At 38.9% G+C, this 26097-nt stretch overlaps 1 protein-coding gene across 8 annotated transcripts in view; it reads right to left on the minus strand.

Annotated features, from left to right (window-relative positions):
• Positions 1-26097, minus strand: part of STAU1 (staufen double-stranded RNA binding protein 1) — an 89975-nt gene that overhangs the window by 26751 nt on the left and 37127 nt on the right. For 2 of the 8 annotated variants that reach the window (XM_082858100.1, XM_082858097.1), the window contains exons 2-5: positions 22832-22897; positions 11339-11543; positions 9166-9304; positions 7566-7731 (exon numbers count right to left, since the gene is read on the minus strand). In XM_082858100.1, coding sequence (XP_082714226.1) covers positions 7566-7731; positions 9166-9304; positions 11339-11381 — 348 coding nt within the window. In that variant the 5' untranslated portion in view covers positions 11382-11543; positions 22832-22897. Of the gene's footprint in view, positions 1-7565; positions 7732-9165; positions 9305-11338; positions 11544-22831; positions 22898-26097 lie in introns of those variants that run through there. The other 6 variants (XM_082858095.1, XM_082858096.1, XM_082858099.1 and 3 more) reach the window with 5 other exon arrangements.

Raw genomic sequence — 26097 nt, forward strand, 5'->3', positions numbered from 1 at the left:
TCTGACAGCTGTTTACTTGAAGAGTATCCACAGATTTTTTAAATAAATGAGTTATTTTAAAAACTGGTCCACTCTCATGATAAATAACTATGTCAATGAGAATGTTTTCCTTAGGTGCAACAAGAACCAAATTTGGAAATAAACCAGGTGATGAGGATGATAATGCTTCTATTGCCATGCATGTACCCCAATTTTCATTTTTTGTTCACTGTATCAGCTGAATTCCTTTTAACTTTTATTGTTAGTTATGACCTATTTCAAACATACAGAAAAGTACAGATAATAATGTAACAGGCAATTGTGCTGGATTTAACAAATGCCAACACTAGACACTATTGACATCAATTTTTTTTTTGCTTTTATAAGGAAAACAATGAATGAAGCCCTTCTCACTCTTCTCCCCATAGAAGAGTTACCTGCTATTCTAAAATGGGACTGGATCTTTCCCAGCCATGTGGCTTTCTTTTTCAAATGGACCAAAACAATATATAGTATAATTTTGTGTTGTGAAAATTCACATAAATCATTCTCATTGATTGCCTTTTATAAATATTCTAAAGTTCAAACTTATAAGTTTTACTAATGAAATGTTATTTTTCTATTTTGCATATTGAGGTTCCACATAAGTCTGATAAAAAACAATGGTTTACTACTAAATTTTAAACTCTCAGCCAGTAGTCCTCAACCATAGCAGCATTAGAATCACTTGGGAGCTTTACAAATACAGATGCCAGAGCCCTGCTCCAGATAAGTGAACTCAAGTTTTTGCAGATAGGGCCTGGATTTTTTTTTTTTTTTTTTGGCTGCGTTGGGTCTTCGTTGCTGTGCACGGGCTTTCTCTAGTTGTGGCGAGCGGGGGCTACTCTTCGTTGCGGTGCACGGGCTTCTCATTGCGCTGGCTTCTCTTGTTGCAGCGCACGGGCTCTAGGCACGCAGGCTTCAGTAGTTGTGGCTTGCAGGCTCTAGAACGCAGGCTCAGTAGTTGTGGCACATGGGCTTATTTGCTCTACAGCATGTGGGATCTTCCTGGACCAGGGTTCAAACCCGTGTCCCCTGCAATGTTCTTAACCACTGCGCCACCAGGGAAGTCCCAGGATATCGTTTTATATATAGTATTTGATTTTTTTTTAAGTCCCCAGGTGATTTTACTAGCAAACAGAGTTGAGATTCACTGCTCGAAGGTACTACTTCTGAAGGAATTGCAAAAGGGACAAAGCAGCCAGTAAAATAAAAATGCAAAACAGGAAACAAAGATATACATTTATCTGGAAGTGAGATTATGTTGCTCTTTTACATAAATAATTTTAATATTATCTGGACTGGACAAAATGTTGCAATGGGGGAAGCAGCAAATGACTCAAAACAAATCCACAAATACCATTCCCAGTGAGATGACGAAAGTGTAGCGGGCCCTCAGTCTTACCTTCATGAAGTGGGAATTACTGTTAACATCAATCCCATAGTGTATGGTTCAGCAATAAAATCTAGGCAACATTAAGAAAAGAAAAAAACACTCTGAACCATGCTTAACCCTCAATATGCCAGGGAAAAATAGTAATCACCATTTACCATCTGGCTCCAATGGGCCCTCTTTATTTTTCTATATTTAAAGACATTTTACAAATAACATACAGAATAAAAGGACAACAAAAATCATTTCATTAGAGACTTTACTAAAAAATTAAAATAACAAACCTAAGTTTTTATTCCAGGTTTGTAGTCAGGAAGGAAGGTACATATACCCAAAATGGGCAAGGTCATTAAATGCAACTAACAGCTGTCATGCCTGAACTTTGAGCACTGCCCATAGTAACGATGCCAGATTTCAAATCCACCTCCAATGGGTTCTAGCTTATGATTCTGATTCTTCTTGTACTGGTATTGTCAAAACACATTACTTTTGAAACTGACTCATAACTTTGTTGAAGGGAGAAAAGTCATCTTCTTTGCCCCGTAACTACTGGATTGGCCAAACAGTTCATTCGGTTTTAAGTAAAAATAAAAGACACATTTTTCATTTTCACGAAGAACATTACTGAACGGATTCACTAACCGAACGAACTTTTTGGCCAACCCAATACAAAATGCTTTCATTTCTAGATTTATAAACACCAAAAGAAGGATCTAATGATTTTTTTCATTGTTGTATCATCAATTTCCTTCTAATACATACACCTCTTTCTATATGTATCCAGTTATTTTGTGGACATTAAGTGGTGAGAAAACTCTGGTGGCCAAACATCATATAAGATGAGAGAATGTGGCCACACAAATTTTTTAGAAAAACAAAACAAGATGGTCCAGTTCTTGTTGAAAAATATTGTGCAGCGAAGTCCTTCCTGTTGAATGACTGACCAGAAGAGAATGCACATTTCTTTTTCATACACCAGAGAAATACACAGTTCACCTGCTGACTCTTCAAGTCTGGGAAAACTTATCTAAGGTATCAACTGAAGACTCCCAGTCTGAGTCACGTCAACACTCAATCTCACCATCACCATTAGAGTCTAGAATGCTGCTGTTTGTCTCTCTGCATTCATCTTCTGATTTGCCTAATAATGAAAATGTCTTCCTCCATCAATTTTCTTCTCTTTGCCAGTACGGATGGAAAAAGAAAAATTCTGAAGTCTCTCCTGGGTTCAACAAAAGCTAAAAGTAGAGTAAAAAGATGGTGTCTCCAGTCTTCTTTTGTATCTTCTTGAAAGATAATGTGATACATTAGGCAATGCAGTAATAGCATTAAAGGATGATGCAATAATGATGATTATTTCACTACTGTATCATCCACCAAGGATTTCATCATTCTTCCACTTTATTATTATTTTAATCTTGTTTATTGCATATTTGGGAAAATATGATGAAGAGTGTTGAAACGATATGTAGGAGGACAGCAGCAAAATGTTTTTCAAAGCATAGGAAAATTAAGATTCCATAATGTAAAGATTTATAAAAGGATCCAAAGGACCCACATGATCATTTTAAGACAGAAATCATTATTCTACTTTCAAAAATAAGTATGTTTTCTCTTTGTTCTTTTTAAAACCTCTAGAAAAAGAATAAAAGTCACGCAATATCAATTCTTACAGAGGTAGAGAAAGCTCAAAAATGAAAATTGGGTCCAATGGACCGTGATAGTATAATGAAGATTAAGGTCTCCAATTTTAGTTTTAGTCCTACTTAAATACGTCCCTGGCTCAAGTGAAGATAAGAACTCAAGACCAGGAAGAACTGCATTTATTTATTTTTTCAGAAGTAGTATTTAAAAAAAGAAAACTTCAAACAATACAACTTTTTAAAAGTCTGTCCTCTACCACTACCACCAAGAGAAAACTACTTTTAAAGTTTGCTATAAGCTTCAAGATAGAAACTATGCACATGCAAATATATACAGATACATGCACACACAGTTGGCAATTTTGATTACTTAACACAATCACACTATACACGTAGTAACAGCTCTGGATCATGATTCCCCCCCATTCAATACATTATGGGCCTCCTTTCACATCCACGTAAATAGATATACCACACTCTGATACTCCTGGGATAAATGTATTCATTTATTTAACCATTTCCCTACTAATGGACATATTAGGCTAGCTCCTGTTTTTCTCTATTACAGATACTGTAGTTATGACCATCTTACTCCTAACACCTCAACACTGAATAAGTCATCCTTTATTAGCACAAGCCATGGACGGGACAGGAACAAAACAGAATAGAATAGAATAGAGGTGCTTTCCCAACTCAGGACCTCTGCTCAAGCTGCTCCCTCTGCTGGGAATGTACTTCCCCTGCTCTTCTGCTCATCTTCAGTCTGAGCTTAAATGACTCTTCCTCAATGCACCATCAGTACTCCTACCTAAACAAGACATTTTATGCTCTCATGATACTTGCTACTTCCATCCTAGCACTGCACTTTTTGATGATACTCCATTCAACCAAGCTCCACATGGGGAGGGGCAGTGCTGCTGTTTACCTTTAGGGTCAGCCAAGCACAGTGCCTGTCATCAAGGGACCAAACCACACCTGTCTTAGACAGAAACCGTCAGATTTATTGGCTATATTTTAGAGAAGGTGAATCGATCCACCACATGAGCTAAAAATTTTCAATAGCAAAATGGACAATTCGTTTAAAATGATAATTTCCAGTGCTGGCAGGCTGTGGGCAAACAGGCTGCTCAGGCCCTGTTGGCAGAGGCCTAAAATGGTACCATCTTCCTGGTGGGGAACTTGGCCATATACGTTACCATGCAATTCCACTTCTAGGACTGTGGCTCATAAAAAATAATCACGGACATACACAAAGATTTAACTACAACAATGTTCTTCACTACCTATTTTTATAACAGGAAAAACTGCAAACAACCTAAAAACCAAGCCTCTGTTGCTGAAAAAATAAACTGGTATGCTCACACAATGGAACACTCTGCAGCCATCAACAAGTGCTTAAAGGACATCCCTGGCAGTCCAGTGGTTGAGACTCTGCACTTCCAGGGCAAGGGGTGTGGGTTCGAACCCTGGTTGGGGAACTAAGATCACACATGCTGTGCAGTGTGGCCAAAAAAAAAAGTACTTAGAACCATGTTGAATTTGAGTCCCCCATGGAATTATAAGTAAATGGCATTACAACATATTCATAATGAGCACTTCAGTGAAAAAAAGGTGGTTACTGTACAATATCATCCCATTTTTGTGAAACAGGTGCATGTACTTACTTATATGTGCACTGACATTCACAAAAATGTTTACAGTGACTATCTACAAGTGGTAAATTTATACAGCATTTGTTTTTCTTTTTTTTTGAGTTTTAAAATTTTTATAGTTCACAGGCATTACTTATAAGAAAAAAAATTAAAGCTGTCTTTTAAAAATGTCCTTCTCCCCTGCTGCCCACCCTCCAGGGGGCCTGGTGGACCAGGCGCAGCTCATTTAGGTGGGAAGCCAAGTGTTTCACTTATTACCTCAAAGAAAAGGTCATATCCTAGTTAATGACCCTAATTTCTGAAGTCTCTACTTCAAACCATATAGAATTAGAAAAGGGGCAAAGAGGAGGAAACAAGGGGCACAAGTGATGATTATGACTCCCAGCCAAGCTGCTTATAGAACGTCAGGTGAGCCGAGGACAGGGTGTCCACTACAGCCCCCTGACCTCAAGACCTGAGCCAACCAACTGCTCTGTGAGTCACTCTGAGACACTGACGGGCGCTTTCCCTTTGCAGCGATATGGTGAGTACATACTTCCAAGGAGGATTCCAAGGGGGAAAACTGCCTGGGAAGCACTGAAAATACTTAGGACCTGGGATTCCCAAACCCTGACTGTGCTTTAGAGGTACTCTAAGAGCATGTTAAAAAAGAAAAAAAAAAAGCAGGACTTCCCTGGTGGTCCAGTGGTTAAGACTCCACGCTCCCACTGCAGGCAGCGTGGGTTCGATCCCTGGTCAGGGCGCTAAGATCCCACATGCCGTGCGGCACAGCCAGAAAAAAAAAAAGGATAAAAAGAAAAAGCCAGACTCCTGGCTAGACCCACTGCATTAGAATCTAGATTCATGTGGGTTAGGCCAAGGAATTTTTTTTTTAACTTCTCAAGTGATTCTGAAGCAGACAACCCACATACCACTGTTCAGCGATCGTTTAACAACTGCTGGCTAGAAGGAACCAAGAAATACCTACTCCATCTGACTCCAATTATATTAGCACCAAAGTCAACTCAAAAAATGAAGCCTCCAAAAATAACTCAGATTTCACTACCTTTGGTGTTTTTAACAAATCTCACCACTGAGAACTTCATCCTTTCACTTCACTAAATTCTCCTCTTCTAAGCTATAGTCCATTCTCCTTTATTTGGTCCTCAGTGGACCCAGGAAACAGATCATCTCTGTTAAATGCATGATGACACTCAAGATGGAAATGCACTACAACAGAAGAAAAACAAAACCGTCCTGCATAGCAGCCATGAAACCACAGAGCACCACCCTGAGCTGGGTCACCCTGGGGGACAGCTGGACACAATGGACCTCAGCAAGCACCCTGCCAAGGGTCCCTTCAACTTCAAACCTATCATCACCCATTTAGCCCTACGTTCTGTGCAAGATCTTCCTATTCTTTGAGGACTTGTTTCTTGAGGAAGAAAAGTCAAATGCTTCCCAGGGATGTTTTCAGGAAGCATTTCATACTATGATTAAACAGAATCATGAAATCTCAGTGTTTTCTAACTCAGTGGGTTTCTCCTGGAACTCTGGACCCTCAATGGCATGGAATCACTGATTTTCTAAGACCCATATTCCTATTTAGTCACAGAGTTCAAATCCTTTACCTATTGTGATAATTTTAAAATTTTAAAATTATTATCTGTTCTAGAGTTCAAATCCTTTACCTATTGTGATAATTTTAAAACACAGTCCCCAAGGGAGTTCCCTGGCAGCCCAGTGATTAGGGCTCCGCACTCTCACTGCCGAGGGCCCGGGTTCAATCCCTGGTTGGGGAACTAAAATCTCACAAGCCGCATGGTGTGGCCAAAAATTAAAAAATAAAACAGCCCCCAAGTTCTCTGACACTCCTCTCATCCAGAAGTGGGGTCCTCAGCATTGTGAACGTACTAAAAGTCACTGAACTATATACACTTAAAATGGTTAAAATTGTGAAATTATGTTATGTGAATTTTACCTCAGTACAAAAAGTGAGATTCTGTACCTCCTGTTTTTGAATCTGGGCTCTGTGCCTGCTTGACCTACAGAATATGGCAGAAGTGACGCTGTGCTGACTTCTGGGCCTAGGTCCTAAGAAACTGGCAGCTGCTTCCATTTCCTGTCTTCTAGAATGCTCACCTTTGGAACCTAGCCACCACACTGTGAGGATGTGTAAACAATCTCTGCATAGGTTAACTAGGAGAGGAACTGAGGTCCCCGGACCAAAGCCCCCTCTCAGCTCCCAGGCGACAGCCAGCAACAACTCACCAGCCATGTGAAGGAGCCATCTTGAAAGAGATCCTCCAGCCCCTGCATAGCTGCCTCAGCCCAAGCTACGTGTAGCAGAGACAAGCTCCCCATGCCAAGCCCTGCCTAAACTGCAGGCTTGTGAGCAAAATAAAGGCCTGTAGGTGTTTAAGCCACTAATTTTTGTGACAGTGTGTTAAGCAGCAATGGATAACTGGCACTTCAAGATAATAAAGAAAGAAAGACTGGTCAAAATGGCTTTAGAAAACCCTCTAACCTGGTACCATAAATCACAGATTCTGACAAGCATAATCTTCAGCACCAAAGAATTCTGCCATGCATGTTCTTCACAACTCAAGTGAGTCCACAATCTTTCTAACGTGTTCACTCAAAACTATGCCATTGAGCACAAAAGAAGGCACCTGACTTTCTTGCTGAGACATTTTTTTTAAGGGGGAAGAAAGGCAAGAAAGCTACAGGGTATAAAAACTTGTAAGCTATCAAATAACAAACATTATGGACAACTCTCAATACATCCTCTTAGAGAAAGCAACTTGAGATGGTGTCTTCCCTACCACCTTCCTGCTACACCCAAAGCGTCAAGGAGCCCCAGCTCTGCTCTCTCCTCACCTCCAGCCTCTCGGGTGGGGGCTCGTTCTGCAGGGTCCTCAAAGCTTTTGCAGCAGCGTCGTGTTTCGCAGCCTGTCTCGTCTTTCCTTTCCCGTTAAATTGCTGTCCTCCCACAGAAAGTTCAACTTGATAAAGTAAAGGTGGCACTGGAAATGGGTAAAAGTACCTAAAAATAGAGGGGGGTAAGGAAAATGAGTCTCAGGTAAGTCACCATACATTCTCTGACAAACTCCAGGTATTTCCTTCATCACAGGTCCTGATCACATCAGCGTTTGCTCACCAATAATGACTCCTCATCAGTACATCCAGAGATTTCCCATGTTTATGCTGCATTAGAATTGCCGCACAGTATGAGCAAATACCGTTTATGTTCCACAAAATACACTGCCTTACAAATTACATGAGTTCAATTTATAAAGCTAACCCGTATTTACAAAATCTAAAATAGATTAGACTTTGGCTGAGACAGAACACTTAACTTGCTCTACTTTCTCGTACCTGAGATTCACGCTTCCGTGTCTCCAGAAAAGGATGGAAATTTTTTAACAGACATCTTTTAGAAAGGACCCTCATTTCTGTAAATCCCAATATCCTATAGCCTGGTGGAGGCTGGTTTCTATTTTTAAAATGGCTTTGGCCTCCACCTCCCTCCTACCCCAAAGTAGGGAAGGGAAATGAAGACCTCCAGTTTGATCATCAATCTATCCACTAGTGTCTTATGACCACAAGCAGAAGGTTTTTTAACGCATGGCATTTTCAGGTTTCAATTAATATTTTACTGCATCCGTATACCAAGGCTATTTACAAACACATATGTAAGTTCAACAGTCAAAAAGTACCCAATAAACAATAATCAGGAAATCTGTGAATGCTGAGAATTGTGGTGTTGCAGGAATCATGTTCAAATATGACTCAGTTTGGGACTTTCCTGGTGGCACAGTGGTTAAGAATCCGCCTGCCAATGCAGGGGACACGGGTTCGAGCCCTGGTCCGGGAAGATCCCACATGCCACGGAACAACTAAGTCCGTGCGCCACAACTACTGAGCCTGCGCTCTAGAGCCCACGAGCCACAACTACTGAGCCCACGCGCCACAACTACTGAAGCCCGCATGCCCTAGAGCCCATGCTCTATGACAAGAGAAGCCACCGCAATGAGAAGCCCACACACCTCAAAGAAGAGTAGCCCCCGCTCGCTGCTACTAGAGAAAGCCCGCGCATAGCAACAAAGACCCAACACAGCCAAAAAAAATTAATAAATTTTAAAAAATAAAATAAAAATCATTAGGCCATCTTTGTTTAAAAAATAAAAATATGACTCAGTTGCACAAAGCAGTTAGAAGGGTGATAGCTTTAACCAGATAGCTTGGGGCATGAGCCGTGCTGCTCGTGAGGAATGTGCTCAGGCCCCTTCCAATGACAGGAGTTAAAAGAGCATCAAGATACAGTTCCAGTGACACCAAGACAATTAAGACTGACTTTAGCATTTGGCAGGCCAAAGAGGACCAAACCATTTTGTGCTCTACAATCTAAAGATCTTATTATTCTATGTAAAAGATCATATATATCTTCACCTGTATTGAAAACAAAACAAACACATACCTTGGGGGATAAGCACCTCCTCTCATGTTGTAGTTATAGGTGGACTGCATCCGAGAGTAAGGGTCGACAGGCTTATACATTGGTTTTTTTCCAAGTTTCATGCACAGTGCATTTAGCTCTACAGTAGGGGTTATGCTTTCTGCAACACAGAATCAACACAAAGAATTGTTTTTTTCTGATGTGAGAATGACACTCACTAAAATCAAAAAGAATAGCATGCTTTCTACTAATTGGATTCATGATGTATTTCAGGAAAAGATCTAAATACTTCACTGCTAGGCATCAGGTCAGGAAATCCAAGAATCTGCTGTGATTTCTAGGTATTAATACACAGTCAGCAGCACAAAATATACTGTAACGGCTATTAAGGGAGCATCAGTGTAACACAAGATGTTAGCAGTGAAAGCCAGTTGTCAGAAATAAGTTCCAATACACATCAAATTCATGATTAAAAAATCCCACAGGACCGTCCAAATCATTTCATTGTTTGGGAATACTCAACCAACATAACTTTGGTTGCACTGACTGGCTGGCTTACACTTAGAAGGATGTTTGTACACACTATTTCATAGAACAATGCATTTATTCAGTACTAACTGGAGGCAGAGTACTGTGCTAAGCTTGAACACAATTCTTGCCCCAGAGGAGTTCAAAGAACACAAAACACACTCAAAGAACTACAATACAACATTATGTGTGCTATAAGGAAAGGTGCAGTATCACTGAGGAGGAGACAAGTAAATTCTATCTGGAGAAGTCAGATGAGACCCACAAAATATTTAGAGGTTTCCATTCTTAATTTTTTTTTTGGGGGGGGGGCCACACCTCACAGCATGTGGAACTTCCCTGATCAGGGATTGAACCTGCACCCTCAGCAGTGGAAGCACGGAGTCTTAACCACTGGACCACCAGGGAAGCACTGGATGTTTCATTCTTGATACTTATAATGGGATCTGACTTGTGGTAATACTTGTTAGAAAAATGAGTTCTGTTGCCGTATACAACAGGAGCAAGTGTATCTTCGGTTATCTCAGAAATAGCAACTTTAGAAAATATTCGTTATTCATCTTCCTTTTTTTCCCCTCTCATTTCATCCAACTCATAAACCTTTAAAAATCATTTAAAAAGAAAACCAGCCTGGAAAGATTAGTGTAGGTGCACAATCACATTTAAAAATAACACTTTAATATCAAACACAGAACAACACTAGCAATGGCAAAGTTCGATTTAAATGCACACAAAAATCCACTTTAAAATGCCTCTTTAGGGTGTATGTAGAGGAAAATAAAAATGACTCAATTCTGTACCATAACTGGTTTGACTAAGTTTAGTGCATAAATCAAATTTATAAGAATATCTTTGAGTTTGCAAAGTCAGAGGGTCACGTGAATAATCAAGCTCTCTCTAGCTAACATCCGAATTATATTTTTTACACAATTCAAATAGTGCATTTTAAGTAAGAGCAGCTCTGACCCATAAAATTTATCTGCAGTAGAGAATAAATTTAAAGAAAGAATACCACAAAGCAATCAAAAGCAACAAGAAAGGTGTGACCGAGATCTTTTGAGATCTTCCCAGATCATTCCCGAGTGCAAAGGGCCTGGAATGACTTCATGTACTGGAGCGATAACTCTCCTAAAACAGCCACTTCTACCTATAGCCTCCAGGTCAGTGGTTCTCAAGCTCCCGCCAGACACTCCTCTTTATCAGTATTCTCCCCAGTTGGGCCCTTGCTTGAAGAGATATTACCTACTGATTTGTATTTAAGAAACAAATATTTAAAATATTTTCTCGTTCTTGTTAATGATCAGGAAACATAAAACTGATAATCAGGGGTTATGATCAACATGTTATAATCAATATGACCACACGGAGTTGAAGTGATTTTAGCTAAAACCCACATTCTTGGTATCTATACAACCTTATCAAAAGAAAACATGTATTTTCATTAGGCTTTTCTAAAAATCTCGGAAATCATCTGGCGACATCCCTCACCTCCCACGACCACCTTTCCAGACCAGCAGGAGTGGAGGGACTGGAGCCTGGGAACCACTGCTTTAGAGTAAGGCTAAGACCTGAAAAGATAAGCATTTGCCACTGGTAGTGCAGACTCTGTGCTTTCAAAACCAACAAGTTAGTTACGAAAGAATTCATATACATACTAAACAGATACCTCTAGACACACTTTTGAAAGGAACCTGTCTTGGCCCACGCATAATACCTGGATTCCTTCCTTCGCTACGAAAAGGGCGGACTATAGGTTTAGGAAATTTTGTTCCTTCCAAAGCTTTGGCAGCAGCTGTGTGTTGGGCTTTTTTAATACTAGTTCCTTCAGCTTCCCAGTGCTGATCTCCAAGTGTTAGCTGTACTGTAAACACCTACAAATGAAAATTGTGAGCTCTCAATTCATGAAACCTGATGTTGACTATAATATGTCACTTGGTCCTTGAACATAATTTATGGTCATGGTTTAAAAGGCTTGGTCATTATCTTGATAATTTATCCCTTCATCCCCTTTTTCGTTGTTTTTATAAACACAAAAAGATACACATATCATTGACTTGTACTGCATAGCACTCCATGAAAAAACTATGCTTTGAAAGATGGGGGTAAGTACAGAGATTAAAAAATGTTCTCTTATATATTAAAATATTAAATGCTGATGATTTGGAAGCCATCCAAATAGAAAATTGTCTTCCCATTATTTCTCATGGAAGAAACTTAGCAAACTTGATTTAGACACACAGTAGTACCTCATACAAATGAAGACAATATTTGTTTTGATGTTGTAATTTGTTTGTGGACGCTTGTCTGAAAACACAACCCCATTAGAACGAAAACTCAAATAAATTTGGGAATGTCAGCCAGGTTCGAAAATGTTGCCTTTTACTTTCCTAAGACTGCACTAGTCAGACACTGCTTCCACTTGCAGAAGCAAATCAGATTCATAGCAAGTAAAGATCTAAAAACGTTTCTGAACTCAATTCTAAGGAGGCAACCAAAACAGCTAATTCCGTCCTCAACAAATACTGACAATGGCAAGCCTCTTTCTTCCTTTTTAAGTATAACGGTAACTCATGTGCACACTCCATTCGTAAAATTAGGTTACGTTAATCCGATCAGACTAATACTCTATCAAAAAAAAAACAAACCATGACCCATCACAGCTCAGTGATTCTTTAACTTTGGTGTGCATCTGAAGAATAACCTGGGAAGCTTGGTAACATACACATGCCCAGGGATTTTGACTGAACAGCACCAGGGAAGCCCAAGCATGTGTATTTTTAACAGGCTCCCAAAGTGATTCTGATCCACTTCAACGTTTGAAACTCACTACTTTGGCGCTTTTATTCTTCTCATCTTCTTTATCACAGAATATCACTTTATTTCATTGACAAATAATTCACATGAGAAATGTTAATCTGAGTATGCCTAGGTCATTTAAATTTGGTGCCTAAAGGGATGGGGCCAACTTGCCTTACAGCTGATTTTTCTTATAGGTCTTAACTTCAGGATTCCCTCAGTGCACAGCTTCCACTAAAGGGGAAAAATTAGAATCCTTCATCCCCCTTGAAATATTAGGGGTCTCCTATATTTATGCTGCAGTTGATAAAGCTACTCACTTAAGCACCAATAGCATGAACTCAAAACCCTGGCTGGCATGAAAGGTCAAATGGCAGAAGAAGGCTGCAATCCTGTGCAATCCCTGAGTCATTTTTGTGATCCTTTCATGGAAAGACATTGAAGGGGAAAATGCTAAAAGATAGAAAACAGTTAATTTCATGATCAGTCTTGCCTTTCTCCAGGGCTGTCCCCGTCGGCGCTGCTGCCACTCTGCTGCCTTCTGTGTGGAGGGTTGGTAGTGAGGTTAGATCTTGGTTCAGACAGAATTAAAAGTACACCAGACCTCTGACTTTTTAAATAGTCTAACAATCATCTAGGAGGGAATAACTTTTCCTCTTTGAACAACTTGTAGGTAAAAAAAAAAAAAAATGCAGTTACAGATTGAACACACAGCCAAATTACCTAAAGTACTAAAGTTCAAGTGAGAAAGTACATATTTCCAAAAATATCAAAACAGTTAATAAAGGGAATCCCAAAGTTAAGATCTGCAAAAAAAATCCTGTAGAAGAAACAGAACAGTTATAAAAAATGGCTAATTGCCTTCTAAAGGTAAAGAAACATTTCAAATATAATTATGCTTTAGAATAATATTAAAACTAGCTTCATGTGAGTGGGAAATTTCTGTTTTTCTTAAATGCATAATTGCCTAATAATAATAAGTACCATTTCTCAAGCATTTACTATGTGCCAGACATTGTGCTCCACACTTTAATATATCTCACAATAGACTTATTTGGTAGGTATGATTATCCCCATTTTACAGATGAGAAAACTGAGATTCAAAAAAAGTAGCAACTTGCCCAAGGTCACACAGCTAGTAAGAAGCTAAGATTCAAACCCAGATCTGTCTGACTCCAAAGGCAACTCACCTAACTGTGCTATCCTGTGGTGCCATTTATGATTGTGGTTGATGTTAACTTTTAGTCAAATGAAAAGAGAAACCTGGTATCAGTCAAGGTTTGAGGTTTGCATGTCAAGAAAAATGAGGCATAAAGAGACAAATAACTCATCCTTATAAAAAGTATATCATCTTACTGCAAGGCTAGGATCAGAAACAGGAGGCCCAATTCCTTATGTCTCATACTACAGCTGCAAAAGATAAAGCCAGATATGCAAACATTTAAGTTCCAAGATGTACTGATACATTAGCACAGATATCAAACAAGCTTAAAAGACTGAACTCCTGAATAACAAATAGGAAAAATTCAAATTACAGTCAGTCTTTCATCCTCTAAGATGAGGGGAATGAGAAGGGTACCTGAAATCAGAGATAATCCAAAATACTCACTGGGAGACTAATTTTACCTCTCATATTCAAACCTTGTTATCTCATTGCCAACAAGTGGCAAAACTGATTTCCCATTCACCTCCTCTCCCTGCCCAGTCTAAGGTACACATGCACTTTCAAACAAGCAGGAAAGGAGCCAGAGGTAGGCAGAAGCCAGGAGGCCCAGAGCCTGGAAAACTCACAGGAAATCAATCATAGGTGCTTGGGAATTGTCTCTATTCAGAATGCTAAACAACCACACACTAACTGGAGTTTTAAAAGCCAAATATCCCCCAAAGAAGCACATCTTTTCTTTGACCCATTCTGCAAGGATGAAAAAAGAAGCGACTCGCCAACAATCTGTACTTTTGCGTCTCTTTAAGACAACCTCAGCAGTTTGAAAATATATATATTTTGCATCACAGAACCACTTGCAACTGTATAAAAAGAAAGAAAACATTCCTAGTGGGTTATAAATGCACAAGCAGTATGGACAATATTTACCTTACAGTGAGCTGGACCTTGCTCACGCAAAAGCTTATACTCAGGTTGAATCTTGTTGAAACGGGCTAACTCATTCACAAGACACATTGGGGTTTTCTCTTTGGGGTGTGCCATGTTAGAAGGAACTGAAAAATAACGTAAGAGCATTGAAGTCAACTAGCAGTATTTAAGACTGCAGCTCTCCCAGAGACATGAAAAAAGAGGGAAAACAAGCTGAAGGTCTAAGGATTTAAAGCAGCAGTGATGCAATACTGCAAACCACACTGGGGGCACATATCTGAAGACACAGCTGGGATCTTTTCTGAACCAGTTGAAGCCAGGTAACCTAGGAGGGGGTGTGTCTTCAAAAGAGAGAGAATAGAAGTCAGAGGAATAACTAAACCATGGCAAGCACACAAGATTTGAAATCAGATGAAGCACTGCTATTATAACCAAGGGAATAACAAGGAGGTCTTTTGAGTAGAGACACACACACACACTGGTTACTGCAACAGCTGTCAGCTGCACCCTGTTCGTTATTTCATAAAAACTCAATATGCCAGTACCATTTCTCAAACAACGACTGTCCTTTTCCACACAGCTAACTTCTCATTCCTAGGGTGTCCTCTAGTCTTATCTCCAGAGGTTGCCATCCTCAGACCATATCCATTTCTGATAATTATAAGTAAAATAAAATGGCCTTTGTGGGTGGGAGTTTTATGAAGTCAAAAAAATGTGGATATAAGAACACATTAGAAGAAAAAGCAATAAATCCCAGAGGACTGAAATAGTCTGTGCCATTTCCTATTAAGATGGTATTCAAATGGCAAATATGGGGAACACTGAATCTCTAGGGGACCATGACAAGTCAAGAATGCTATTTGGTGAGCCGGTCCAAGGAAGTCTAGAGGTAGCAGCATGATAGATGCCATTCTGCCGAGAGTGGGACAAGCTAACACTCTAAGAACAGATTTACAAAGTAAAGGAAACGAGACGATGAAGGAAGAGGAGGAAATGCAAGGGAAACTGTCAGGCTTAAGGTTGAAAAGAATTTGTTATTAGGTGACTCTAGTATAGAGACACCTATGCTGACACCCCATTTAATTGGTTTTGCAACTTGGGGGAAGGGGAGGTTTGGGGAGCAGAATATTGTTTTTAGGGTTTTCCCCCCAGAGGTTTCAAGTTTTTCCTGATCAATGAGCACATTTATTTCATTTTTTATTTCCCTAATATTTAAATTTGATTGCTTCTAAACTTATTTCTTTTTTAAAAATCTCTGCTTCTTTGTTCAATTTCTAACTGGTCCTCACTATGATTTCTTAGCCACCTCTGGAATCTCAATTTAAGCTTACTTATTCAAAATAAAAATTATCAAATGCGAACACACTCTTTTGCTTTCCAATAAATCTGCCTGCCCCCTTGCTTGGGAAAAATCTTATAGACATCCAAAAAGGAGGCTTACACCTACAAATCAATTCTGGGAAATAATTATAAAAGCAGAATTTTCCCATATAACAATGAATATCCAAAGTGGTATTTACTGTTCGATTCTTTCTGCCAGCTACCACTTTATAATAGACAAGGCTTTATAGTTTAGTTTCCAATTTTCTTTCTTACACTTTGAAATGGTCTGTCAAAGGCCTCCATCAACCCGATATACAACCAAGTGTGTTCTATATCTGGGATAAAGAAGCGTGGGTGGTATACTTTCTTCTGCTTCTTGAAGGTAAATGTGTGTGAGAGCTCCCTACATCTGCAATCTACTTATCAGATCAGAAAACAGGCTAAGAAAACATTTGAAACAGAAGACACTTGGAGTCATACGCTTACCTGCAGCTGCACTGGTGGATGTAATAGATGCAGAGGGTAAAGCAGAGTTTTGAATAGGTCTACCTGCATTTTCAGAGGGCAGAGAGCTAGTAGTAGAAGGAATACTCATCAAAGGCTGTGAGAGAAGAGACTGGTTCTTGTTCAGTATTTGGCTCCCTGAGAGAGCAGCAGATGGGTTCTGAACTTGCACTTGAACTTGAGACATGGTCACTTTCAACAAAAGTGAACAACTGCAGGTAAACAGCTTTCAGTGCAGGTTAATTCAGTGCTATGAAGTCTAAAGTTCTACCTGAAAGTTGTAAGGGAAAGAAAATAAAAAGATAAATTATAGAGGAGATATGTAATTGCCAATATTCAGTCAAAATTGGTGTCACCTACTCTAGTATGATAATGGCCCCGTTTAGTACGTAGCTATGTTGATGTATTAGAAATGTGTCTCTCCTTCATATACAGTAAGGTTCACTAGCCTTGTAAATTTCTCAAAGTGTTTTTAAATGACTTACAATACCCACATGCCCTGCATGTTCATTTTACAAAGAGAATCGGCATGGTATGATAATATTTATTGTTGAATATTAAGAATTATAAACTATAGCTTATATTCAAAAATGCAAATTAAAAAATATGAAGAGGTTTTCCATTGCATATGGGATATGGTAAAGGTTTCTGGTTTCAAATTGATAAGAAACTGAAAGCAAACTGGGTTTGTAACACCATTAACAGGTGAATGTAAACACTGCTTCCATTTTAGGGCCATATGCTCAGATTGGCAACCTTAGAGCTTTCCTTTACATTGACTGAAGAAAGAGAAGAATTCCTCACTTTTCCTTTTTCTTTTTCCTTATGATGGTAAAAGATCTCTTTGTTTTCCTACAAGGTTTGTTTGAGATAGTCTCATTTATTTACAGATCCCAAACAAGAATTGCTGCACCCACATCAATGCTCATGATCCTGAGAAATCATCTGAATAGCAAAGAACATTCTATAGTATTTCTATCATTAAAAGCAAAAGCGGAGAAGATGAAGAAGAGAGGAACAGATTTCAGACAGATGATTTTACTAGCGTGGCTTGTAGGGGTAGAGCCTACGGAGCAGAGATTGTTTATTGCATCTTGTAAGTTCCAAAGGCATTAATCCTAAATACATTTAAATTTCTTCACAAGTCAAAAATAAGGACAGTTCTGCTCATTTTTATAGTCATAGTTCAAAAAGTTGAAAATGTTTAAGCAAATCAAAAGTACTCAAAAATAACCAGTAAGCAACAAGGAACAGAAAAAGCCAACCAAAGCAGAAGCCAGCAAGCTAACAAATTGGAAGTTCTATTATAGAGTAATTTTTGTTACTTTATTTTTTTTAAGTCTCAAAATGATTTTTAATTAACACTGGACCTCTAGAAAGAGATGAATGACCAGAGCAATTAAGTTACTTGAGGAGTCCTGGCACAACCTCTCTTGTTGAAACAAAAAGGACTACAAAGTTCAAAACAAGACAAAAAACAAAAGCAAACCTCAGCTAAACTATGACTTTGGTTAATAGAGGCATAAACATTACCTTATACAACAAAATTCTCCAATACTGCAGTTGTTCCTTGCTTACTTTTGAAATCAGAACAAAATAACGGAGGAGATGCACTGAAGATCTAGGTAATGGTCTTAGCAGATAAGTTGCCAGTGTCAAGAAACAAGTCCAGAACCTTTCAGAAGTCAGCTATGACCCTGTTTCATTGTTCTTATTTCATTCAGCTGCCAAAATATAAACACTTCTCTCTCAATCTTCCCCCTCCTTCTTTTATTCACTCTCTCCCTCTCTTTCTGAACTCTGTCTTGAGGGCATTTTTCTAAAGAGTATACTCACAACTTCACAACACCAACCATAGGTCACAGGTCAAAACATAAGCCAAAAGCCAAAGTGTTTGCTCCACAGTCTACCTGCATCCAGAAGGAGCAACCCAACTCTGCCCTGGGTGGCTCTTGAGAGTCTGAGACTGAATGAACTAAATTTAGAAAGGGTGGGGCCCAAAGGGATCTCTTTTGGCCAACGTTCTCTACAGCAGGCCCACTGCCAGCATTTCCAGTCACAGACATAAATTCATAGGTTTTCTAGAAGTTGAGAAAGGGAACAAACAAGTTATTAATTAAAACTGCCCCAAAAATGTTAACCCCAGGTACACCTGGAGGAGTTATGTCTTTAAAACAACTGGTTGAAACCAGTAGCTCAGAACTGCAAATTAAAAAAATTTTAAACCCTCCTAATAAGGCTCTGTATTTTACAAATTTTTAATTTCCAATATGACCAATAAAAATTCAACAACCAGTACTCATTTTTAGCCATTTACTAATTTAACATTTCTATGTGTCTTTAAGCCTGAAAAGAGAATCTGAAGCGGTAGTTCTAAAGTGGGGGCAATTTTGCTCCCCAAAGACATTTGACAATATCTGGAGCCATTATTTGACTGTCATATTTGGGGGATGGCAGAACCTATCAGTATCTAGTGGGTAGAGGGGCAAGCATGCTATTTCTAGTACATATATAATACGAATCCACAAACTAAAATCTTACTAATGTATTAAGCAGCTTATATTCTCAGACAGGAAAAGAAAACCCCCTTTTCATCTCAAAAGGCTCTAAAACACTGATGCTAATATTTTACCCAAACAGATGCTCCTCCCCTAAGAGAAGCCAGGCAGCTATCATAGCTATAAATGGGGGGAAATATATGGTTTACTCACATAATTCAAAGAACAAATAAAGTTTTTCATTACTGATATCTATATAGTTCACAGAAGTATTCAGGGCAATCACAGAATTTCAGAGATATTACTTCTGTATAAATTTAGAACCTGTTGCTCAACAGTGCTCCATACTGAGATTAAATCCTTAAATGAAAACTTATCTTTTCCTTTACACCTGTCTTTAAGGATTGTTTTCCAACAGATAAATTAGGGACTTAAAAGAGATTAAAATGCTTTATTAGAATCTTCTTACAGAAGAACAATATTTCACACACAGTAAAATTAGGTTGAAAAGTTTGAAACACAGAGACTCCAGTTTTCCCCAGCGTTGGAAACACCTTGACTGTTAAGCCCGTGTTGTGCTATTTCCCTGCCTCCAGCACAGATGAGAACCTTTAATCTCCTGGGTTTTTTCCTATTTGAAGAGCTTGAGAAACCAAATCAAGAAAACATTTTCATCCTGTTCTCAAATCCTAAATTTGTGGAGTACATATAAGAACTACAACATTATAAGGGGTGAGATGATAATTATGGGTACCTCTATAAAAGCATTTTTTTTAATTGTACATGATGTGCTAAAAAGTGATCAGGCACAAAATGCATATTCCTAACTCAGCAATGAATCTACCAAGACTGGGCCATACTGAGTGCACAGTCTGAGAGATTTAATACACAAAAAGGCAGATCCTTCTAGAAACAGTTTACAGAAACACCTACAATACTACTTAGTCCTAACCACTTTCAACTAACAGATTGTTAAATTGTTGCAGTATGAAATACCTACTTCAGCAATTAGGGAAGATCATTTTTAATATCCAATTTTTATCAGGATTTACACATGACATAATGAAGTATCTATACTTTTGTGCAATCAACACATCATTCCCCTTTGTAATAAGTGATGTTTCCAAACAAGATGTGTTTTTTAAAAAACAGGATGGGAGGGAGGGAGGGAGGGAGGGAAAAAGAAAGTCATCCCAATTCTGAACAAGCTTTTAAGATAGCCAAGACACTGCAAGAAATATCTCCCCTTCTCTTCTTTATTATATTTTATATAGTATGGGTACACAGATACAAAGGAATATTCCAGTTCCTCACCATGACAGAACATTAACAGTACCAACAGCAATTTTAGGATATATTTATTCACTATTCAACAAAAATCTATTAAGCATCTAGTACGTGTGAACCCTTTTATGGCAGATTGTACATTCTCAAGTGCTAGAAACTACTTGTTAAACTTTTCCTCAAAGACACAAGAAGAGCTCTTTAAGCAACCAACTGTACGTCTATTAATCTGTTCTCTATAGCTTCTGAGAGGCTTCACTCTCAGAGAAACTTTGTCAACAACAAAAAGTTAAGGAATAAACCACTTTTCCTATAAAAGCCTTGAAATACACCTAAAATACCCACGTCCTTCCCTTACATCCAACACTTACTTCCAAGATCCCTGTCTAATACATCTTTCTAGCTGCAATGTGGTTATGTTTTCTGCAAGTGAACTCACTCCCCCACCACCATACCACCCTACCTTCACCTTCCCCTACCAGCATCCACCATCCCCTGCCCCCTGGAAACAGCAATTCACTGACTCCAAATGTTATCCAAACACCTGCAGGCAGGGCAACCACAAGTACAGAAACATGGCAATCACTATCATCCTACATAATCATTTCCAAAAAGACAATGTCAACGTCAAGCAAATAATGTCCAACAGCAGGCCCATATATCAAATCACACAATAATAAAAGGTTCTTGAAAAGAAATATGACCAAACTACTTAAAAGAAAAAAGACCACAATGTACTTGGTGCTCAAGAGAAAGACACAGGACAAAAAGCCATGATGAGGCACAATCACTCGCAAGACAATAAAATGAGCCAAAAATAATGCCTGGAAACAACCCAGACTGTTCAAGACCTTTGCATCCAATACAAGTGACTGATTGCAGGGCCAAGCGGGCAATGGAGGATTTTCTTTACACACAGATGTAACCATTAGGTGGTCCATTTAAAGAAATACTTCCTAAAGGAGAATTCACTATTGTTCATCATAGAAAAACCATCACACCATACTGTGCACTAAAGGGAAAAAAAAAAAAATTTACCTCTGCAGCCTAACAAGCTGAAAACCTTATTTTCTTTTCTAGGTTTGAAACGTTATCAAGTTCCCCTCCTCCCTTCCCTAGGAGAACTTCTTAAAAGTAAGTCAACACAAACACTTATTATTTTTGTAAATATGGAAGTTTGGGGTTTTTTTTTTTTGGCCATGCCGTGAAGCTTGCGGGATCTTAGGTACCCAAGCAGGGATTGAACCCAGACCCTCGGTAGTGAAAGTGCAGAGTTCTAACCACTGGACCGCCAGAGAATTCCCAAAATGGAAGTGTTTTTAAATCAAAATGAATTATCTGTGTGTGATTTGCTGGTGATTGTTAAGAGTAATACTGTGGGACTTCCCTGGTGGCACAGTGGTTGAGAGTCCACCTGCCGATGCAGGGGACACGGGTTCGTGCCCCGGTCCGGGAAGATCCCACATGCCGCAGAGCGGCTAGGCCCATGAGCCATGGCCGCTCAGCCTGCGCGTCCAGAGCCTGTGCTCCGCGACGGGAGAGGCCACAACAGTGAGAGGCCCGCGTACCGCAAAAAAAATAAATAAATAAATAAAAAATTCTTGAATAAGAAGGGGCTTGGTTCAATACACTTAACTGTCTTTTCTTTCAAAGAAAAAAAATTGTAGTCTGTAGCCATGTGCCATCTACATAGAAACCAGCCTTCCTGCTAAGTAGCAACAAACAATGTTAAATCATGTCAAACTTCTGAGTTGTGGCTTTCAGTTCTACTCCCAACTCAGATAGCAATTATATGCCCAACTCTTGCCAATCCACTGCTTGCTGCCTCAGTTTCCCCAAAGCAATCTGTAATAGGCTCTTTGACAAAGCCTCAGTTGTAGCAATCTGAGAGCTAAAACACTGAAGGAATCCTGAAGCACTGGTAACAGTTACTCGGTCCTTTGAAAAGAAAAGCATTATACAAATTCAGTGTGATGAGTGCAAATCCATTCCCCGAGCTTTGTATAACTTCTCTAAATTCCTTATGCATCAATTTCCTTATTCCCAAAGAAAGCAAGGGTTAACTTGTCTATTAATTACCACCTCAGAGATAGGGTATGATCATGTGCTTTCAGCCCTTAGAGGGAAAGTGCTAAAAAACACAAAGCAGTGTCAATGCTTGCAGTGTCCTGACAAAGGACTGTAAAATCCTGAACACTCTTACAGTAAAACTTTTTGGGTCCAGGTGATCACAAGCAGTCAGTGGTAAATGGAACTTGTTTTCATTCACAACAAAAAACAATGTGGAATTATTTCCACAAGTTTGAAAACCAGGTTTAACATAAGCAATCTGTGAAATCAAAGGCAAACTACAAAAGTTTCTATGACCAAGATGCTATTGACCGAGTTATGTTTAACAACACTTCAGTGGTAAATTTTCACGTCTCTACATTTAAAGTGTATGGCAGTGCTGGCTAGAAGGTTTTACATTCTTGCCAACAATTTTCCCTGTATTGACTTTCTAATTAAATCTCAAGAGTAAAAAGAAATCAAACTGCATAAAATTTGTTTCTCTAATACTATAGCCAGAAGTAAAAGTCATTTTCCACACAAATCACTGAAGAATTCAAAAACATTACAGATTATGAACAGGCCTGAAATTACAGAGCCAAATTACGCGTACCTTAAAAACAAGCGCTCCAGCAACAATGTTGTTTTGGTTCAGAGAGGTTAAGTGGTTGGGAAACTCCTGGAAAATAAGAAACAGTAGTAGTTTACTAGAGTAGATCTTTTTCTGAAAATGAAGATATATATTGCTAAAGTTTTGGGGAAGCCTAAAATTTACAAGTAGGGAAGGAAGTTTCTGAAAGCATGATGTCATGGCTTGAAGCAGCACACTGTAGAGTCTACAAAAGAAACAGGTGCCTGGAAACTAACTGGGTAAAAAGTGCTTTGCAGAGACACAAACATATGAGACAGTAAAAATTTCCTTTTTAAATCTTAATTACTTCCTGCTAAGAGAACTATGAATACCTCGGAGTTAATTTTTTAGAAAGGAACTGGAGAGAACTTCCCGGCATTCCAATGGTTAGGACTCCATGCTTGCACTGCTGAGGGCGTGGGTTGAATCCCTGGTCAGGGAACTAAGATCCTGCAAGCTGCACAGCATGGCCAAAAAAAAAAAGGAACTGGACATCATATACCGTCCAATCACACAAGCCTGATTTTTAAATTTGCAGCCTTTAACTCCTGATTAAATATTTTATTCATAAATGTCCTTACCATATGCTTGGTGATGCAAATGCAATTACATGGGAAAATTTACAAAAAGGAACTTGTACATAAATATTCTTATATTAAACTGCAAAATATGAAAAAGCACATTACCTCTAGCAAATCCAAATCATAATCATTCTTTAGAACTGGATTTCAGATGACATAAGAGTTTAACTCTCAAACTCTAAGGTCTCATTTATCTAGAGGTGCCCCTTCTGTAAACTGGCAGTAGTCAGTAACAAATAGAATTCTTTACCTTGAGATGCTTTTTGTGTTTTTACAACATAATTTTGCTCATTTCAATTTCACACTGCCACTGTGACTTAGTAAACAATAAAAAGTAGCTGTTCACTGTCCAAATAATTTCAGAAATAAAATTATGAGCTTTAATTGGTTCTACAGTATTTTAACAACCCAACTTCTTTCTGTAAATAGTACACTATACTAACAATTCTCCAATCTAGAACCCTATTGTTCCGCAATCTCACCCATTCAAAAGACTAGCATGAATGGAAAATGAAAAGGCCTCTGCACAGCCCAAACAAATGTCTAAGACCACTTAATAGAGGCCATGCCTTTTGCCAGTGCGGGCTTCCCTCAATTCAAGCTCATCTAAATCTATGCTGAACGCTTCTGGTAGGTTTATCTAGTTTTCTAGCCCAAACCTGAAGTTAAAAAAAAAAATGTTAAAAAGGAGGTGCTAGAATCAGACAACAGTGAGAAACAACTGTTAACAACTTAACAGCAAAGAAAAAAAGGGGGAGGGAGGAGAAAAACAGCAGTCTACAACGCCATGGATTTCAAACATCTCAACACAACACAGGTGATAGCTGAGATTCATATACACATTCACACTTCCATGAGCAAACTTTTTTTTTAATCCCCAACCATTTCCAAAGCCATCATGATTACTACCAGTGTATCTTTATACCACTTACTTACTCCAAGCAGCAGCAGAGAAGAAAGACTATGGGATAAGCCCAACTCCCTTTCTTTCCCACTCAAGAAGCACACTAGAACACAAGAGAGTGAATTAAATTCATTGCTTTATTCACTCAACAAATAATTCCTGAACACCTAATAAACAGCAGGCACTCTTCTGTGCACTGGGGAGAGAGGAGTACACAAATAAGATGTAGTCCCTGTCCTCATGGAATTCATGTTTGTATAGGAATAACCTTGACTCCAACACAAACTTAAATAAGTAATTCACAGTGGCATTTTAATTAGTAGTAACATCATTTATAATACACATTACCTCATAACTAAAGAAGACACAAAAGAACATAAAAGGTCCCCTGGCTGCAAGACACTGATTTAGGATAAGGGCAAACAAGCTATGACATGGCTGTGTGGGTGAGGTAGAGAAAACTCTCGACTGGGGATCTGAGTTTGGGTGCCAACTCAGGTGCTCAGCTGAACTACCCTGAGCAAGTTACTCTGTAGACTTCAACCTTTTAATATATCAAATAGGGTTACCACCACCAATTTCATATGATTAACAAACAATAATCATATTATTCTTGGGTGGATGAACTGGTAATGTAGGTGAAATGCTTATAAACTATGACAAAGTTAGCTAATAAACATCACTTTCGTAGGGTACACAGTAACCAATATTATAAAATAATATTAATAAATTATGTTCAAAACACACTATTTAAGAAAGAAAAAAAATGTAGCAAACTTAAGAAGAACCTCGTCCCCTCCAAAAAAATTTTTTTACTTTATTCTTTTTTATGTTTGGTGCTTAATAAATTCTGAGTTAACAGGGAAATAGTTCCTTGGCAGTCATCCTCTAAATGTTTCAGACTGTAAAGGTTCACTCTACTACAAACCAAAAGGAAACTTATTTGCCTGACTACATTTGACTGTCATCTAGGTAAAGGGTCATGGAGCCTCAATGAGCAGGTTAAACTGTGCAACAAAGAACGTAAGCCTCTACGAATAATCAGACTTATCATTACATATAAATTATGTACTAACAGAGGAAAGGACTGCCTTGCATTTTGTACCAAATCACAATGGCACCGGCAGACAATGGTCCTATTCGTATCAGGATGGAATCTGCAAGGGTAGAAAATTCATGTCTTAATTTTAATCTATAGAAAGCATGGACTTCAAAAGAGCAAAAATGTGCAAGAATCAGACAAGATCTAGGTAGATCATAAAGCTCATGCCTGAGAGGAGCTAATATAGTAACACCTTAAGAAGCATTATCTGCTCATTTCATTCCCAGAAAAGACACATTTCCAACACCTTTTCATGATTAATGAGACACACTTATGCCTTGGTTGAGGTTAAACACAGAATGGAAACTCATATACCAAATCCAAACTCATAACCCCAAATCCAAAGGCACATTAAATTTCAGTGATCTAGCCTTTTAAGACTAGCCATAAGGGTTGTCCTGGTGGCGCAGTGGTTAAGAATCTGCCTGCCAATGCAGGGGACACGGGTTTGATCCCTGGTCGGGGAAGATCCCACATGCCGCAGAGCAACTAAGCCCACGCACCCCAGAGCCCACGTGCCGCAACTACTGAAGCCCGCATGCCTAGAGCCACCACAGTGAGAAGCCCACGCACCGCAATGAAGAGTAGCCCCCTCCTGACACAACTAGAGAAAGCCGGCGCACAGCAACAAAGACCCAAAGCAGCCAAAAATAAATAAATA

This window comes from Leucopleurus acutus (genome assembly GCF_964270905.1).
Source record: "Leucopleurus acutus genome assembly, chromosome: 16".
NCBI lineage: Eukaryota > Metazoa > Chordata > Mammalia > Artiodactyla > Delphinidae > Leucopleurus > Leucopleurus acutus.